The sequence below is a fragment of the Zalophus californianus genome, chromosome 14 (genome assembly GCF_009762305.2).
Source record: "Zalophus californianus isolate mZalCal1 chromosome 14, mZalCal1.pri.v2, whole genome shotgun sequence".
NCBI classification, from domain to species: Eukaryota; Metazoa; Chordata; class Mammalia; order Carnivora; family Otariidae; genus Zalophus; species Zalophus californianus.
This window is the reverse complement of record NC_045608.1, coordinates 7,837,792-7,855,537: the sequence shown is the minus strand read 5'-3', so window position 1 is coordinate 7,855,537 and position 17,746 is coordinate 7,837,792. Positions and strand designations below refer to the sequence as shown.

The 17,746-nt window shown below is 53.8% G+C and overlaps 1 protein-coding gene across 12 annotated transcripts in view; it reads right to left on the bottom strand.

Annotated features, from left to right (window-relative positions):
• The window catches only part of KDM2B (lysine demethylase 2B), a 118,425-nt gene that overhangs the window by 73,970 nt on the left and 26,709 nt on the right, over window positions 1-17,746 (bottom strand). For 6 of the 12 annotated variants that reach the window (XM_027576109.1, XM_027576111.1, XM_027576106.1 and 3 more), the window contains exons 5-8: window positions 15,413-15,591; window positions 15,123-15,229; window positions 3,851-3,944; window positions 2,723-2,876 (exon numbers count right to left, since the gene is read on the bottom strand). In XM_027576109.1, the coding sequence (XP_027431910.1) occupies window positions 2,723-2,876; window positions 3,851-3,944; window positions 15,123-15,229; window positions 15,413-15,591 (534 nt within the window). Of the gene's footprint in view, window positions 1-2,722; window positions 2,877-3,850; window positions 3,945-5,346; window positions 5,512-6,639; window positions 6,721-7,151; window positions 7,263-7,333; window positions 7,555-8,196; window positions 8,330-15,122; window positions 15,230-15,412; window positions 15,592-17,746 lie in introns of those variants that run through there. The other 6 variants (XM_027576115.1, XM_027576113.1, XM_027576112.1 and 3 more) reach the window with 6 other exon arrangements.

Below are 17,746 nucleotides of genomic sequence, written 5' to 3'. Positions count from 1 at the left end.
TGCCCACAGCTTAGCAGTGTGGACGACAGAAAGAATCTCCAGGTGCCCAACTACGTCTGTAACTGCAAAATTCTGGTCCTTCAGTTTTCACCAGTTGGCAACAAAATGAGAAAAATGAAGATGGCACAGACTGTCATAAACTCAAAACTACCAAATTTAAAGAACTGTCCCTTATTCTGAAATTACAGATTTCCAACTTTTTTTAGTGTCAGGATCATCTTCCATTTGTGAAAATCAGCAATAGTAGATGCCAGGTTGTTGTTCTGTTGTTGTCGCTTTTTTTTTTTTTTTAATTAACGCCCATCTTTAGCAAAACTACAAATTTGTAACTACAAGCTCCGAACCTTTTTTTTTTTTTTTTTATTTCATTGGTCCCTGCAGAAATCAAGGCTTGGGAACCACATGTACCCCCTGCCTCTGAGAAGGTGACAAATTCTAACTGTCCTTTTTTCACTTCTGAACATCCTGGTGTCTTACTCACAACCCTCAGGGCCAGGAGTCTTTGCTGGGGTCTAACTGCTAGTTGCAGTTCAAATCCTCTTGCCTTCAACAGACAGTCACACCCCTGCTGGGGCTCAGATGCTGCTTCTCAAGACTTTTTCCAACTTGGTAAGTCACCAAAATGCCTGAGGGGAAGCAATGAGCAACCTCCCAGCTCTGCAAAAGGCTCTGAGAAAGAAGGTCTGTCCTCCCAGGGAGGTTAGGAGGCCAGCACTCAGTGGGACCGGGTTGGGAGGGACCTGGAGGGTTCCACAGTTCAGCCCCACCCCACTCCCATTGGAGATGGGATAGTTGAGGCACAGAGAAGGGAAGAGACCAGCCCAAGGTCACAACGAGAGTTAGCAGCAAGGCCAAGAGCATTATAGAGTTCCCTTGCATCGACCATGGCCAATCCTTCAACACCTAAAGAGTGGCTTGAACACACTTGAGAGGTCTCCGTGCCACATCTGCCAAGGTACGTACCATAAACTCTGTCCACTGACTGCAACCCATTCATGTCCCAAGTAGCGGTTCCTCCCCTCCCCAAGTCTGAGGATGGACCTGGGGCCATGGTAACAAAGTCACCCCCACTAAACCCTGCCACTTCCAAATCCCCAATTTCCCTAACAGTGAAAATCTCTACCTTCCGCCCAACTTTCTAGAAGAGCCCAAGTGTGCAGGCCCCATCCCCTCGGTGGGAGATGCTACCATAACAACCCCCTATTCATTTGACACTAGTGCTTCATGTCCAGACCCAAGGCCAGCTTCCGACACAACTCTCAGAAACCTAAGTGTGACCAACTTCTCCATCCAATGGATCTTAGTTTCTTCAAAGGATACTCCTAAGGTTCAAAGGATACTCCTTAGTTTCTTCAAAGGATACTGCCCACTCAGTGGCAAATTCCCTGCAGGCTCCTTAGCACAGCCATATACATAGCCTCTACTTATATACACCCAGTGACAGGGAGCTCACTACCTAGCAGAGCAAGTCATTCCAACACCACTTGGCTGTACCTCTTCTTCCAGGAGACAGACAATCTTTCAACTAAGCTGACTGCTGATCCCATACACCTTTACTTCCCTGGGTAAAACCACCCAATTCCTCCTCCAAATTCATCTCACCTGATGTGACATCCAGACTCCTATCTCCAGGACTTACTTACTCTCCAAAGTATAGTGACCAAAAGGAGCACAACTTCCTATATGTGACCTGACCCCCTTACTTTATACAGTGGGACTGTCACCTCCCTCATCCTGGGTAAAATGTTACCGTTAATGCAGCCAAAGACACTGCACTCCCTGACCCCTACAGCATCTGTCAAACTCACTGGTGCCTCAGCCTGTAATTAACTGCCCAAAAGCCCTCTGCCCATCGCCAAAGAGCTGTAGGCATGTAGGTCTCAGCTCACTCGGTCCTCACTACCACCCTGGGAAGTCTCACTCCCATTTTACAGACACGAACACCGAGGCACAGAGAGCTTAACTCACCCCTGTGAAGGCATAAGCACCAGAGCTGAAATTCAGACTAAGACCATGCTGTCTGACTCCAGGGCCGGTGCTCTTAATTGCTGCCCTCTACTATACTTGCAGCCTTAATTTCTTTTTCTCTTTTCTTCTTAATTTTTTTTTGGGGGGGGGCAGGGGCAGGGGGGAGTCCAAGTGCAAGAGCTGACATTGACCTTGACTATATTTCAGTTTGTTCTGCAGGAAGGAGGCAGCCACATCGGGTCCTTCCCCAGAGCTACCTTCCCCTCTGCCCATTCCCTAGGCTTTCAGGCACCCTTGTAAGACCCCCCCACTCTGGGGTCCGCCCTTGCCCAGAACCTGCGTGGGACCGCCATTACCATACGCTGCTTCCTTGGATAAAACAACCCAATTCCTCCTTCAAGGAGGCGAACCCAGCCGCCTCCCCATAGTACCACTGTCATCCCCTCACACAGAAATCGCCACAGGACGTCCTGAGGGAAGCCATTCGCGCTTCCCCTGAGGAAGGGTGCTAGGCTTTTTCCCCAAGAGTGAATTCTAGCCCACAGGCAGGGAGACACAGGTTAGATGTGAGAGGGACAGGTGGCTGCTTCTTCCTGCAGCCCGAGGCCTGCCTCTCTCAGGGACTGCCAATGGCCACGCGGCCCACAGAACCCCGTCACTGGGCCCGAAACCCTGGCTGAGACGAGAGTCTTCTCCCAGGGCTGGGAGAGCTGGGGCCAAGGGAGAGCCTGGCGCCAGCCTTGCCGGAACCTACCGGAAGGGATGAAAAACGTGTAGCCCTGTTTCAGCTCAATTCTTTGGCATCGCTCCACGCGGTCTCCCAGGAAGATGTCACTCTGTTTGCCTGACAGCACCCACTCCTCGTACAGTGCCAAGTTGTGCAGGGTTGGAGGAATCAGCCAAAAGATCTTGGGAGGAAAAGGAGGCAATCAGCTGAAGATCCGGGCCAAAGTCCTGGATTCCTTCCAGGCTGTGCCACAACCCAAGGAGACAGCCCCACCTGCCCGGGAGCAGGGAGGACAGGGGACCACCTCCAGGCCCCAGGCCCAAAGGGTCTCTAGGGTGGCGGGGAGGCTCTGCCACCCTTCTGAGACACCCCTTGCCTGCCTGCCTTTAGGGAATCTCCGTTCCCGCTGAAACACCAGGGTGGATAGAGTTCCTGGACTGGGTGGAACATTCTTTCTCCTGGGCCACAAGCTTGCTGGGGAGGTAAGGGAAGGAGAGGAAGGGAATTTCCTAAGTTGTATGATAAAACGGTCCAATAAATAAACCCAGCCTGCGCTCACTCTGGAGAGGGAGGAAAAACATCTGGAACCAAGCAGGATGACTTCCTACCCAGAATTTCTTCCAACATGTTTGGTTAAAACAAACGCACACACAAACCCAGACGAGCAGGGCGACGCGCATCCGCTCAAGGAGCACCCACATCCGTGCGCGGCGCACGCAGAAGCAAACGCGGCAGCAGCATCCTGAACGCACGCACCACCTCCTCTCTCTGGGTGACGTCTGTCCCTCAGATAAAATGTTCTTGGAGGCAGGTGGTGCCGGCAACTAGACTTTTACGTTAAACGGTCTCAGTGCTGGGGCTGGAAACCACAGCGGGCAAAGTGAATGCCGGGAGTTCTTGGGAACCAAGGCTGGAGTTCTGATCTGGCCTGAGGTGCAGAGAACACTGGACTGGGTGAGCAGGTGCGAACAGGTAATCAGATGTGATGCAGAAGAGCTGACCTGGATCCTTCCCTCCAGGAGAAGACAGAGAGTGGAGAAGTGGCCCTGAAAGTGCTCACAGGGCAGGAGCTGGCTGGGCGCGGGGCAGTGAGGACAGGCCGGAGGGCGAGCGAGCCCCTCCATGAAGAAACAGCCAGGACTCGGCTCAACTCACCTTCCCACCCCGGAAAACATGGTACCAAACGGAAGTGCCTCCAAAGTCGATGTGGAAGTCAGTGAAACAGCCTTTCACGCTCATCAGACAATACCTGCGGCACAGAAGCAGGGGAGAAGGAAAAATCGTTCAGTGCCTGAATCACAGGAGGTGCGCCAACAGCTTTCGAGGTGCCTGACCTGCTGCCCTTTTAGAAATGCTAACACTGGGGAATTTTCTTTTCTTTTCTTTTCTTTTAAAACCCAATTCTAATTGGAGTTCCCCCTAGGGGAAGCCCCTGTGATCAGATGACAAATCTCAAGCATTGGCCACCTGCCCCCAAGGTTGGGGGAGGCATCTGGGTTTTCAGGTCCCCAGGAGAGCTGGCAACCCACAGGCCACTTCGTTCCTTCCTCACAGACGGCTTCTGCTCTTGCCCCACCCCCACTCCCACCCCAGGGAGGCAGGCTTCCTTTCTGCTCCCTCCCAGCGCCTGTCCCTGCAGCTCTCCCAAGATGCCAGTCCCCTCTGCAGCAGCTGGGCCCCTGGAATTCCACTGTAAGCCACCTGCAAAGCTTGCCAATTACCACTCCCCATTCATCTCTTCATTCACTCAACAAGCGTTTACAGAGAGCCAAATGACGGTCCAGCCCAGAGCTAGGCAGGGCACTTAGAGAAATGTGTCAGAAAGCATCAGCCCCCTGCCCTTCAGGATGGGACGTTCTTAACGGAGCAGTGCACAGGAAAAGTGAAATAGCAAGACAAATTGCAACTGACTGAGAAGTGAGCGATGAAGCTCCAAGTACAGGGGTACCAGCCACAAAAGATCACCGTGTAGGATTCCACGGATATGGAATGGCCCAAGTAGGCAAACCTACAGAGACAGAGATAGATGAGGGGTGGCCTGAGGGTGGGGGTGGGGGACAGGGATGGGGAGTGACTGCTAATGGGGACAGAGTTTCATTTTGGGGTGATAAAAATGTTCTGAATTTGACTGTGAATGCACAACTCTGTAAACATACAGAACCACTGAATTGTACACTTTAAATGAATGAATGGTATGTGAATTCCATCTCCATATAACTGCTAAAAAAAAAGTAAAGGGATTAAGAGGCGATGCTGGGGGTGGGGTGGTAGACAGGCAGAGGGGAGAACCTGGGCCTCAAAGGCTTGGGGGAAGGAGGTGCATTCAGGAGAAGGAAGTCACCAGCAGCCCCCCTTCTGAGCTCTCACAGCAGTCAGATAACCCACCCTTCCTTACAGGAACTCACCAGTCTCCTCCCTCCTCCCTTGACATGCTGCTGTCCTGGGGGTGGGCAGAGCTTAAGGGGGGGGTGCCCGATAGAGCAGGCTTCCAAGTCCAGGCCTGGCAGACAGCGATGCCAGGGCCCCCTCTTTCCCTCCCACCCCTTCCCACAAGAGCTACCGGCAGCACGGATGGGGCAGCCTCCCCACGGCTCATGCTCATGCACCTTGGCACCTCCAGAGGCCCACGCACACATGCTTACCCCACTGACCTCTTTTCCCCGCTGCACTTTGCTTTTCCATGGTTTGGGGAAGAGGGAAGGAATGGGGTAGGGACAGACAGGGAGGAGCCAGCAGCAAGCCCCAGTGGAGATAATGGGGGGCGTGGGGCTGAGCTGGTTAGGAGGCTGGTGGGCTCCAGGTGCCCCCTCCCTCTAGCTGCCTTTTGCACCTCACATTCAGGTGGACCCGGGGCTCGGCAGTATGCAGGCAGCGTGCCCCGCGTCCCTCCTCCGGATAGGCTGGAAGGAGCCTTAACCATGTGTCTGCAGGAGGCTGACAAATCAGAAGGCCTTCCCCCACATCAGAGCCCCGCTGCCTAGCAACCCCATCGGAGGGGTGTAGTTGACAGCACAGGACGCAGCCCTGTCACGAAGACAGGCGCGGGCTGTGGGGCTGACGCTGGGGTTGTTAAAGTCCCAGCTCGGGCTCGGGCTCGGGCTCCGCACCCTCCCGCCTCCGCCCCACACGCCCAGCCAGGTCCCTACTCTGAAGACCCGAGGGACCCTCTTCTCTACAAGGAACAGGGGTGAGGAGTGGGGGTGAAACCCTGACCCACCCCACCCCCACGGACCACACCGGCCTCCTGTGGAAGCACCACTTCAAAATATTAGTCCTCATTTTCCTAAATCCACCTTTTCGTCTGGATTTTTTTTTTCTTTTCTTTTTTTAATCTAACCTTGGTTTCCACCCCCTTCAGGCCTCAGCAGAAAACAGCCTAGGGAAAACAATTTAAGTGTTTGTGGGGTGGAGCGAGTGTGTTTCCTTCAGTCTGCAGCTGGGTAACCACCCAGGTGCCCACAGCAAAGAGGAGAGGAGCTTGGCTCTTGGGCACCAGGCCCCAGGCTGGCCTGACCACACTGGTCACCACCCCCCAACCTCCTGCCCCCAGCCCCAACCTCCCCAGGACTCGTGGACGTAATCCTAGGAGCTGCGGCAGCTATGTACAAGGAAAGTTCTCCAAGTTGTGCTTGCGTCTGATCTGCCCTCCCAGTCACCCTCCAGCATCCTCTGAGGCCCTTCGGAGCTTGGGGGCGCCACTTCCAGCCCCGCCTCTCCTAGAGAGGCCCCTCCTCCCCTGTCCCTCATTTCCTGGCCGCCAGGCCCGGCCGCCCCTCCCGCGGGGCAATTGCATGCGTCGGGGCGGCCAGGGTGGCTGTGACAGGGAGGCTTTGTCCGGGCCCCTGCAGCCGCCACCCCCGCCCTCCCGCCCGCCCCGCGCTCATTCCGGGTCTCCCCCCTCACTCCTGCTCCCGCTCGCTCTGGCGTGACGCCTTTGCACTGACCTCTACAGCTTCCTCTTCCAAAGCACACCGCAGTCACATGGGCACCCCGGCTCGGTGCCACGGCCGCTAAGCTCTCTCCGCCGGCCAGCCAGCCTGGCTTCCGCCTCGGCTGCCCCTTGCCCGGAAAGCCGCGCCCCTCGACACCCCCCACCCACCGCCCGGTGACTTCCGTGCAGGAGTGCACCCTCCAAGTTGGGGGATGAGAATCAGGAGCCCCCGAACTAAGCCTTTGGGGGGGTTCCCGCCTCCCAAGGCCCGGGCTGGCTGGGGAGGAGCGTGGTAGGAGGGGGCGCTGCACCTGCAGCACCAACTTTGGGGCGCTGCCTGGGATCTGGGGAAGCGGGGCGACCCCACCCCGTCCTTTTCCCTCCAACTTAGGGAAACTCCCCCGGCAGCTCAGGCAGCATCCCCTGGGGCAAAGGTCTTGGCGGGGGGTAACCTGGGGAGAGCTGGCACCGGGTGACGGGGCTGAAGGCGCCGAGCGCGCGCGCACACACACTATACACACTTACACGCAGCCCCGGGAGACACAAAGAGCTGCTCCGCGACGCCGGCTGCGCAGCCCGAGGTTAGGAGGCGACCCACACCCGGCCCGGGCGCGCCCCGTAGGAGCGGGGGCTCCCGGGCAGCCCCGGGCCCTCGGGGCGCAGCGCAGGAACGCCCGCCCGGCCCCGCCCGGCGCGCCCGCGGTTACCCTCGGCGGCGGCGGCGGCGGCGGCGCGGCTCCCGGGCGTCCCCTTCGGCAGCGCAGGATCGACGCGCGCCCAGCCCCGGCGACCGGAGCCGAGCCCCCTCCACGGCGCTGCCAGACCCTGGACGAGGACCCTGCAGCCCTCTCTCTCTTCCTTCCTTCCTCGGGGAGCCAGGCGCAGCCTGCGCTCATCCCCGCGCTGAAACTGCACACCCGCGCGGCGCGGCGGCCGCCAGGAAGGAGGGAGGCCGCGGCGGCGACAGGGAAGCTTGCCGGCCAGCGCCAGGGGACGCCGCCGCCGCCCACGGCCGCCCCTTCGTCCCGGCTGGGTGGGGGCACGAGGGTAGCTCTACAGGCGGACGCTCAGGAACACCCGCGCCCCCGTTTTCGGGGAGTGTGGGCGCCGTCCTGCTACTGGAGGTGACGGCCCAGCAAAGCCACCTTCCGTTAATGTGTCCATCAGGGCACGGCTAGGGTTTGGAGAGAGTGTCAGATCCCAGGTATGGCAGCTCGGAGACAAGGGATGCTGCTCTGGCCCTAATACAGACTATCTGTGTGACCTTGGGCAACTTACTTCCCCTCCCTGAACGGGTGTTCTCATCCTTATGGCAGGGAGGTGACCTGAAGTTCAACTCTGCATTCTCAGGTGCTCCTTCGCTGCCCCTTCCCCTACCTGCCCCCTTACTAGCTGTGTGACCCTACATCACAGAATTACTGTGGGAGTTCACTGAGATACATACATGTTAACACAGTGCCTGGAACTATGAGATTGTGTTTAATCCAATTTTCACACCCCCCTGAGGTCACTCCCAGGATTGTCCCCGTTTTACAGATGAGAAAGCAGAGGTTCGGAGGTCGTGACTCACCCAGTTCACTACTTTAGTCAGTGATGGTGCTTACCCAAGCAGCCTGGCTCAGAGTTTCTCAGCCCTTCTCCCACGTCAACCCGGCAAATCCCAAGACTCTCAGAGAAGCAATGTCTGCAGGTTGCAGCCAAACTCAACCTCTGACTTCCGGCTGCAGGAGATGGTCCAGCTCAAATCAGAAGTCCCACCCTCCAGGGCATGCTCACCAGGGCCACAGCCCTCCTCCCATTCTGTCCCCACACCCTTCCCCTAAACCGCAAGGGGGCAGGAGACAGTGGTATAGCCTCTGTAGGGGCAGAAATCAGGCTTCTCCATTCTTTGCCAAACCCCATCCACTGGGGCTATCCACCAATATTAACTAATAGGCTCTAATTATCAAGTGCTAATAATAATAGCTGTTTCTATGCATGATATCATTTCACCTTTAAAACAACACTATAGGGCGCCTGGGCGGCTCAGTTGGTTAAGCGACTGCCTTCGGCTCAGGTCATGATCCTGGAGTCCCAGGATCGAGTCCCGCATCGGGCTCCCTGCTCGGCTGGGGGTCTGCTTCTCCCTCTGACCCTCCCCCCTCTCATGTGCTCTCTCTCTCTCTCTCTCTCTCTCATTCTTTCTCTCAAATAAATAAATAAATAAATCTTTAAAAAAAAAAAAAACCACTAGAATCCCCATTTTAGGGAAGTGAACATTGAAGCCATTTCAAGGTGGTCAGTGCCCTGGGTCAGAGTGCTGCTTCCCTGTGTCATTTACAGGACGGCCCCATTAGTACCTCTCTAATGGCCCTGCTATGAGATTACACTGTGAACTTTTTGGAACTGGCTGATTTTTTTCACCGTATGTATGTTCTGCCTATTTACAAGAAAAAATTATAATTACAGAAACATCTCCCATCTTGGATTTGAGCACCAGTCATCTGGTGGGTGTTCTTGAGCAAGGTTTTTAAGGCATTTGGGGGCGGGGGAGAGTGGGAGGGACCCGAGGGAGAGGCAGAGAGGGAATCCCAAGCAGGCTCCGTGCCCAGCACCGAGCCAACGAGAGGCTCGATCTCATGACCCTGAGATCATGACCTGAGCAGAAATCAATAGTCGGACGCTTAACCAACTGAGCCACCCAGGTGCCCCTTGAGCAAGGTTCCTGACACACACAAAATATAGATGGAGTTAAATGAGCTAAGAGAAGACCCTGACAGCTGGACGGGACTGTCCACATGGGAAAATTATTACTTTTCTGGTCACAAATGCCTCAGCTCCAGCCCCAGCAGGGATCACAACAGATTCATCTGTGTTAAGTATAGCACCCAGCCATACAGCCCTATAATTACTCTGATCAACTGTGACATTGGACGAAATCCCTCCCCCTCCTGGAACTCAGCATCCCCATTTGGCGAGCTCGTCGGGGGCCTCTAACTGATGGCCCTCAGGGGTCAAACCAGGCCCTAGGTGTGCTTGGTTCGGCCAGCACTGGGTTGTTCTTTTCTTTTTTCCTTTTTTTTAAAAGCAGAAATTTTGAAATTATCCACAGCCACAGCAGCCCCTACTGCTACACCTGTTACCCGCATTGACTGCAGTGTCCTTGTCTATAAAATGAGGAGAGTAACACCTACTTCCAAGCCCGCTGAGATGTGTGTGTTCGGTGTCTAGCAGTGTCTGTGTCTATACATGGCAGCACAAAAAAGGCTGGGTTTCTTTGTTCCTCTTGTAAAGGTAGAGAGGTAGACAGGAAAAGCCAGGAATCCAGAGGCCTGGGGTGTGCTGCCTGGCCCACAGCATCGTCCCTGTGTGACATCAGCAGCCTCTCTAGGTCCGTGTCCCAGTGTGATATATCACACAGGCATGATCATTTCTAGCACCAGCAAACATGGTTGGGGAGAGCTGAAAGTAAGTAAGTGTTGTTGACATAAAAGCCCAATGCAGGGGCGCCTGGATGGCTCAGTCGGTTAAGCATCTGCCTTTGGCTCAGGTCATGATCCCAGCGTCCTGGGATTGAGCCCCTCATAGGGCTCCGTGCTCGGCGGGGAGTCTGCTTCTCCCTCTCCCTCTGCCCCTTCCCTCCCCACCACTTGTGTTCTCTCTCTCTCTCAAAAAAAAAAAAAAAAAAAAAAAAGCCCAATGCAAATGTGAGGGAGAACGGACTGAAAAGCCAATGGCACTTGGAGACCCTGTATCTACATGAGGCCGCACAGACAAACATCCCACCCACATCTCACATCCACTATAAGACTCCATTTCCCTACAGCATGGTTGGGAGGTGGGAGAGGGATGACAGGATCCCGACTTTGTAGAAGGGAAAACTGAGTCCCTAAGAGGAGATGAAAGACGCCCTGTGGCCACCAGAGACCGCCAGGGGCAGCCTTGAAACTTGCTCATCCCAGCACCCATTTTCATCCTGTCTGGATTTCAGCTTTGCACCCCCCAATTTTTCCCAGTTCTTCCTGCCACCCCCAGAAAGTACAGGGAGAAAAATGCAGTTGACTCCCAATTATTTGGGGGCCAAACATAAGCTTTATGTGGGGTCCCCTTCCTTTCCCCGCCCGTCAGTTCACAGCTTGTCTCCATTAAGCCTCAAGCCTCATTTCTGTAAGCAACCCGTGAGGATAGAAAAGACTTGCTAATTTCCTTCTGGAATGCATTATAATAACCAACGTGCTAAGTGAGAAGGTATGCCCATGTCATAGACCCATGACATTTAAAGAGGATTTAAAACATGTCCATGGAAGCCTTTGAGACTCCCCCCTTTCAGAGATAAAGCCAAACTCCCCTCCTCTTGAGTGTGCACTGAACCAAGTGCCTCACTTTTAATTAAAAGAATATGGCAAAGGAAACAGCATGTGACTTTCAAAACTGGGTCATCATAGGCACTGTGGCTTTTTCCTTGCTCTCTCTCTAACCATTTGTGGAGTGGTGGGGTGGGGGGAACCAGCTGCCATGTCACAAGGACGCTCAAGCAACCCTATGGAGAGGCCCATGTGGTGAAGAACAGAGAGCACACCATCTTGGAAATGGGCCCTCCAGCCCCAGTCAAGCCTTCATGTAACTGCAGCCCAGGCCTAAGTCTTGAGACAAGCTCCAGAGCGACTCTGAGCCAGAAGTAGCCAGGTAGGCCACTCCCAGATTCCTGACCTACAGAAACTGGGAGGCAATTTTGTTGCTTTAAGCTGCCAAGGTTTCGTTTTTTGTTTTTTTTTTTGTTTTTTTAAGCTATGAAGTTTTAGGGTAATGTTATGCATCAATAAACAACTAATACAGGAGTACTCCCAAATAGTTGTCACTGTTTATCTTTATCCGATTATAAGGAATTTCCCAAGACAAATAATTCTGGACAGCCAAAACATTCCTGCAGGATAGAGATGGAGAGAAGGCAACAGCAGAAGTGCCCAGGGTAGCTGATATTCATTCTCTTTTCCCTTTATCTTGCCTTTTTTTTTTTTTTAAGTAATCTCTACACCCAACACAGGGCTCGAACTCACTACCCCAAGATCAAGAGACGCATGTTTCCCCAACTGAGTCAGCCAGGCGCCGCCCCCCCATCTTGCTTTATGTTTCCTCCCAACACTTATCACCTCCTTAATTATGATTCCCTTGTTTGCTTGCCCATCTCTTTTCCCCACGTGAACATAAGCCCCCTGGAGCATGGGGACTTCGCTTTAGTCACCATAACCTACCAACTACTCAGAATAGGGTCTTGCATTTATGGGCACTTAGTAAAGGCAGCAACAGATAACTAATACACTAATGTAACCTTTACATCTTTTGTCTCCCACAAAGTTACAGCTACCCCCTTGACAAATGTTAGCACGCCTAGCCTTAAGTAGCTCAACCAAAACCCATTAAAATTCTGAACCCCTCGCCATGATCAAACTGCACAAATCCTGGAGCCAAGAGAGAAAGCAACACTGGGTCTGTGACACTCCTCTCCTCCCTCCTGGAACCTCAGTTCAGGTGGCCCACCAACATGGAAGCTCTGACTTCTAGAAACAGTGTCATTTTAATTAAATTCCACAGAACCACTCTACAGTCCCAGAGGACTTCATCACTGTGGGATTTTTACCTTGCTGATTAACTGAAATCAGCATTCTTTTCAGCCAAACCAACAGACTATTTCCAAGGTGACAACTTCCTTCCTAACAAGGTTCAAATCCTATAACAAGTTCCGACGGCACTGACGGGGTTTGTAAATGTATTTGCCACACAATCCAACCAATGTGTTGAAGCATGGGGTTCTAGAAAATTGTATGTGAACTTTTTTTCGTAATTAGATAAGATTCTCAATGTATTAACAGAATTAAACTATTTAGAGGAATTTTCCAGTAAAGCAAAGAATATACCAAACACCTGAAGGAGGCAAAGTAACTGAAATCGATGTCCCCCAGCGCTATTTTACCTTCCTAGATACATGTGCCATTTGTCCCCAGCTCCCTCCTGCCCCATCATTTGCCTTCATAGAGATGATGCACCACTCCACTCCCAGCTCAGCAGAACTTGCAGAAAGCAAATCTGAACACATCCCTCTCTGCTTAAACTCTCATGGAGACAGGCTCCTGGGTGGCTCAGTCAGTTGAGCAACCGACTTTTGATTTCGCTCTGGTGGTGATCTCAGGGTCATGCGATCAAGCCCCGCATTAGGCTCCGTGCTCAGCAGGGAGTCTACTTGAGATTCCCTCTCTCCCTCTGCCCCTCCTCCCCCCGCTCGAGCGTGCTCATTCGCTCTCTCAAATAAATAAATGAATCTTAAAAAAAGGATCTCGGGGCGCCTGGGTGGCTCAGTCAGTTGAGCATCTGCCTTCGGCTCAGGTCATGACCCCGGGGGCCTGGGATGGAGTCCCACATCGGGCTCCCTGCTCAGCGAGGATCTGGCTTCTCCCTCTCCCTCTCCTACTCCCCCTACTTGTGCTCTCTCCCTCCCTTGCTTTCTCTGTCAAATAAATAAAATCTTAAAAAAAAAAAAAAAAAACCTCACAGAGGTTTCCGACCGCTCTTAGGAGAAACACAGACCCTTCACTATGGCACATGGGGCCCTGACCAGCCTGGCTCACCCACCATCCTGCACCCACTGCCCCCTTCCCTTGCTCTAGTCCAGCCTCACCTTCCTTCAGCAGGCCTACCTGCCGCCCCTCTCCCTGCCCTTCCTAACCATCCCACCAGGCTCTCCGCACGCAGCCAGGAAAGCTTCCCGGGGCTCTTCTCCTAAGTAACCCCTCTCTCTTCAGACCCCGTCTTGGGGACACCTGCCCTGCCCTCCGTGACGAGCACCCTGGTACACGCTCCTCCAGCACCGTGGATCTCTGCCTCGTGGCCTTAACACGGCTGCAAATTTCCATTTGTTTCTCCGATTGTTGGATGAACGTCTGTCTCCCGAGAGACTGTAAGCTCTGATCTGGATTTCTCCTCACGGTGTGCCCGGTGCCCAGCACCAGTCAGATGTGTAATACACATGCTGAATGAATGAATCACTCACCCAATCAACCAATGAGAGCGGTGACCTGCCCTTAACTAATCTTCTGAGTCCCACACGCTTTCCTTCAGCTCTTCCCTCACGAGTCCTTCAAAGCCCTTGGCACTTCACTACCCCCATCCCTCCCCACAGCCCTCCTGTCTGCTCTATCCTTTAAAGCCCATGTCCAATGTCCCCTCCAAGAGGACTTCCCAAGGCCACCAGCCAGAAAGGATTCCTCCTCTCCCCACGCCCCTCCCGGGAGCCTGGGTCCCTCTACCTGAGATGAGAGTGGCACCTCATCCCGTGTGTTTTAGGGCACACTCTCCAGGAAGTAAGGCTGGTTCATCTTTTACTTCCCCATCCCAGGGGCTCCGGAAATGTTGCCGCGATCAAATGGGAAAGGAACAGAACTGAAAACCCTCCCACCCTCTCCACCTTAAGCCCACTCTTTGTGTTTGATGTAGGCCCAGACCCAATGGATGTAAGGAGCTTCCGCTTCAAGGGGAGGAAAAATGCCTGAGAAATAATTAAAGAAAGAGAGAGCTTGAAAGCAAAGCCTTGAGAAGCTCAGGGCCAGCACACTGGCCTCCCTTACACAGCCTGGCACCGAGTCTGCATTCACTCCACCCTGAATGAAGGGTGGAGTGAATGAAAAGCTCACAGCCTTCAAGCTCCTGGGGGCACTCCTGGCAGCAGAGCTGAGCAGAGAGATGCTAATGGATTCGGAGCCAGCAGGGCCAACTCTTCCGGGAAGCCCAGAGCAGCAGTCCTGCCCGGGACAACCAGCATCTCCTTCCCGTTTCAGAGACGGAAACACAGATGGCCTGAGGTGGTGAGAGCCCTAAGGTAGTCCCAAGGGTCCCAAGGGTCTGTTACCGAAATTCTAGAAAGTGGAGGGGATCCTAGGTGCCTCTGCCCAAGTTAAAACAACGGGTCTCAGGACTTACTGGTCCACATGTAGTGATGTCCCTGCAATTAGATGCAGCCACCTTCCCAGCCCAGAGCCCACCTGCTGCGTGGAGACACCGTCTAAGGAGTGTTTGATGAGTAAGTAGCCCTTGCGCTTTGTTTGGGAAAAGCCTTGGGTCTCCACAGCAAGGAGCAAAAGAACTCCAGACCCCCCTCCCCATCCCCCGGCAAAAGCAAAGTGTTCACAGTGAGCTGGTCTTTCTGAAGATGTCCGTTCCCAGGACGTGCTGTCCCTTGGCGGGAGGAGATAAAGGTAAGGCAAGCACGCACATGCACACAGAGATGGCCCCGTTATTCTTCCTCCCTGCTCCGATCACATCCCTTGGGGAGAGTCAGCAGGGAGGCCGAAGGCCCATCTGGATCGGGAAGGCAGAGCCCCGGCGTTCTGAGGCAACAAGACGCCAGGCTGCCCATGCCAAGGACCCCCATATCCCTCACCTGCTAGCAGTGCCCGCAGGGCTGTGAGACACCCCCGCCCCACGCCCCTGCCCGCCCAGCTCCCACCACTAGCCAGCCAGTCTTACTTCTTCACTTTCGGGTATTTCATCTCGGCGATGGCATTCGTGGCTTCTGTCTGCTTCTCCTTCAGATGCTGGGGCCACATGTTGTCCACCCAATCCACCAGATCTACCTGAAAGCCAGACCACCGTCAGCACTTCTTGTCTGGGGGGTGCCCTTCTGCTGGGCCCCTCTCACCACCTGCCCTTCCCTGGGGCTGGCACGGGCTGGCCTCGAGCCTGGGCAGCAGGAGAAGCCGGGCGAGGAGGGGAGGGGGCACGTGTCGGGGAGGGGACCGCGGCCGGGGGGGCCCTACCACAGTCGGACGCTTGACCAGGTGCTCCAGCTTGGTGTGGCTGAACTCAAGACTGATGACATTGTACAGCTTGTCCCGCTGGGCCTCGGGCGTCTCGTAGTACCGCACAAACTGGGACATGCTCATCTCCGTGCCCTTCTGGGTGTTCACATCCATCACATCCACCAGCCGCCGGCTACCTAGGGGCAGAATCCACACGCTGGTGGCTCCTGGTGGCTCAGGAGCCAGACGCCACTTGGGATCCCCATCAACAAAACCCGCCCCACCCGTATGCCACGTCTGCTCTATTACCTGGTCCTGTGGGTTTTCCTTACTGACTCTCTCTCCAATCCATCTGTTTCCCTCCACCACCATGGCCTCCACGCTGGTCCAGTCCAAGACGACCTTCAGAACCTCCTACAGGGTCCCCAGGCCCCCCCCACATCCATCCTCCACGGAGCTGCCTGCGTGAGCTTTCTAAAACAGAGACCTGACACGGACACTCTCTCTGCTTCAAACCTTCAATGCTACCCACTGCCTACCGAAGATTCTCTTAGCATGGCCCTCAAGGCCTTTCTGTTTATTCACAGCAATAAGATAGCCCTTATTTCCACAGAAAATTAGCTGTGTGGTCGTCTCCCTCCCCAGTCTGTGAGGCCAGGAAAATTGCTTGGGCTTCTCTGAACCTCTGTGTCTTTATCCACCCACCTCCTTTCAGAGGCTAGTTGTGAGGATTAAATCAGATGATGCTCATGGAACTCCATGGCCCAGTGTCTGGTGCATAAATGCATGGGTCCCCCCATTATTCCTTGGCACTAATCACAATTCCTAAATATGTTTGTCTGTTTTGTGGTCTTTCTTCCCTACTATTCTGTAACTGTCACCAGGGCAGAAGTCCTGTCTGTCTTGCTCACTGTTTCGCCCCAAGTATCTACACAGAGCCTGCCACAGAGTGGGAGCTCAGTACCTATTTACAGAACAAATAAAGGATGAATGTTGGCTGTCCTGTACAGTATGTGACATAGGACTTCTCATATGAACGACCGTTGAACTAAAAGGAGTGATCTGCGTGCCTCCCACTGCTTCCCAGAGAGAAGGAAACCACCTCGGGACTGGGAGACAGGAACGTTCAGTGCTAGTCCTGGGACCACCAGCAACTAACGAAGCTTCAAGGTGGGGCGCCTGGGTGGCTCAGTTGGTTGGACGTCCAACTCTTGATTTCGGCTCGGGTCATGATCTCAGGGTCATGAGATCGAGCCCCACTTCGGGCTCTATGCTGGGCATGGAGCCTGCTTAAGATTCTCTCTCTCCCTCTCCCTCTGCCCCTTCCCCCACACCTCGCTCTCTTTCTCTCTCTCAAAAACAAAAACAAAACAAAATAAAAAACAAGCCTTCAAGGAAATCACAACCCTTCCGGGGACGCTTCTTCCCCATCTATAAGATGGGAATAATAGCTCCAGAACTTCAGCCAATGTAGAAGGAACAACCAAAGTTCAGTGGAAGGGCTGTGAAAGGGGAGAAGACAGACACAGAGCAGATTGCCAAATTCATGGTGATTTATGATGAAAGCTGCCACCTCCTGTCTGTCAGGACACAAAATAAGCATCATGACTGGGATGAGAAGCCTGCCATCTGGTAAGGAAAGACCTCAATTCCCCATTAGCTCAATGACAAATATATGGTCCATGGAAACTTAGAAATGTGTAAACCAGGGGCGCCTGGGTGGCTCAGTCGGGTAAGCGTCCGACTCTCGATCTCAGCTCAGGTCTTGGTCTCAGGTGCATGAGTTCAAGCCCCACATGCGGCTCCATGCTGGGCATGAAGCCTACTTAAAAAAAGGAGAAGAAAGTAGAAGAGATGTGTAAACCAGAGGAAAGAAAGAAAGAGAAGAACCAGAACCTTGTTCAAAGGTACTCCAAGAACAAAGAGCAAACTAAGCAAACAGGGGCCAGCAAATGACAGCCCTGTGGGCAAATCTGGCCCCCCCCCACAGCGCCTGTTTTTGTACGGCCCATGAGCTTCGGATGGTTTTTACGTGTTGTTTTGTTTTATTTTTGTTTGACAGGGAGAGCAAGAGAGCACAAGCAGGGGGAGCAGGAGAGGGAAAGGAAGAAGCAGGCTCCCCGCTGAGCAGAGAGCCCAACATGGGGCTCGATCCCAGGACCCTGACATAATTAAGCTGAAGGCAGATGCTTCACCGACTGAGCCACCCAGGCACCCTAGTTTTTACATTTTTAAGTGGTGGAGGATGGGGGGAAAATCAAAAGAAGACTACTTCGTGATATGAAAATGATACAAAACTCAAATCTCTGGGCCCACATATAAAGTTTTATTAGCACCCAGCCACACGCTGCT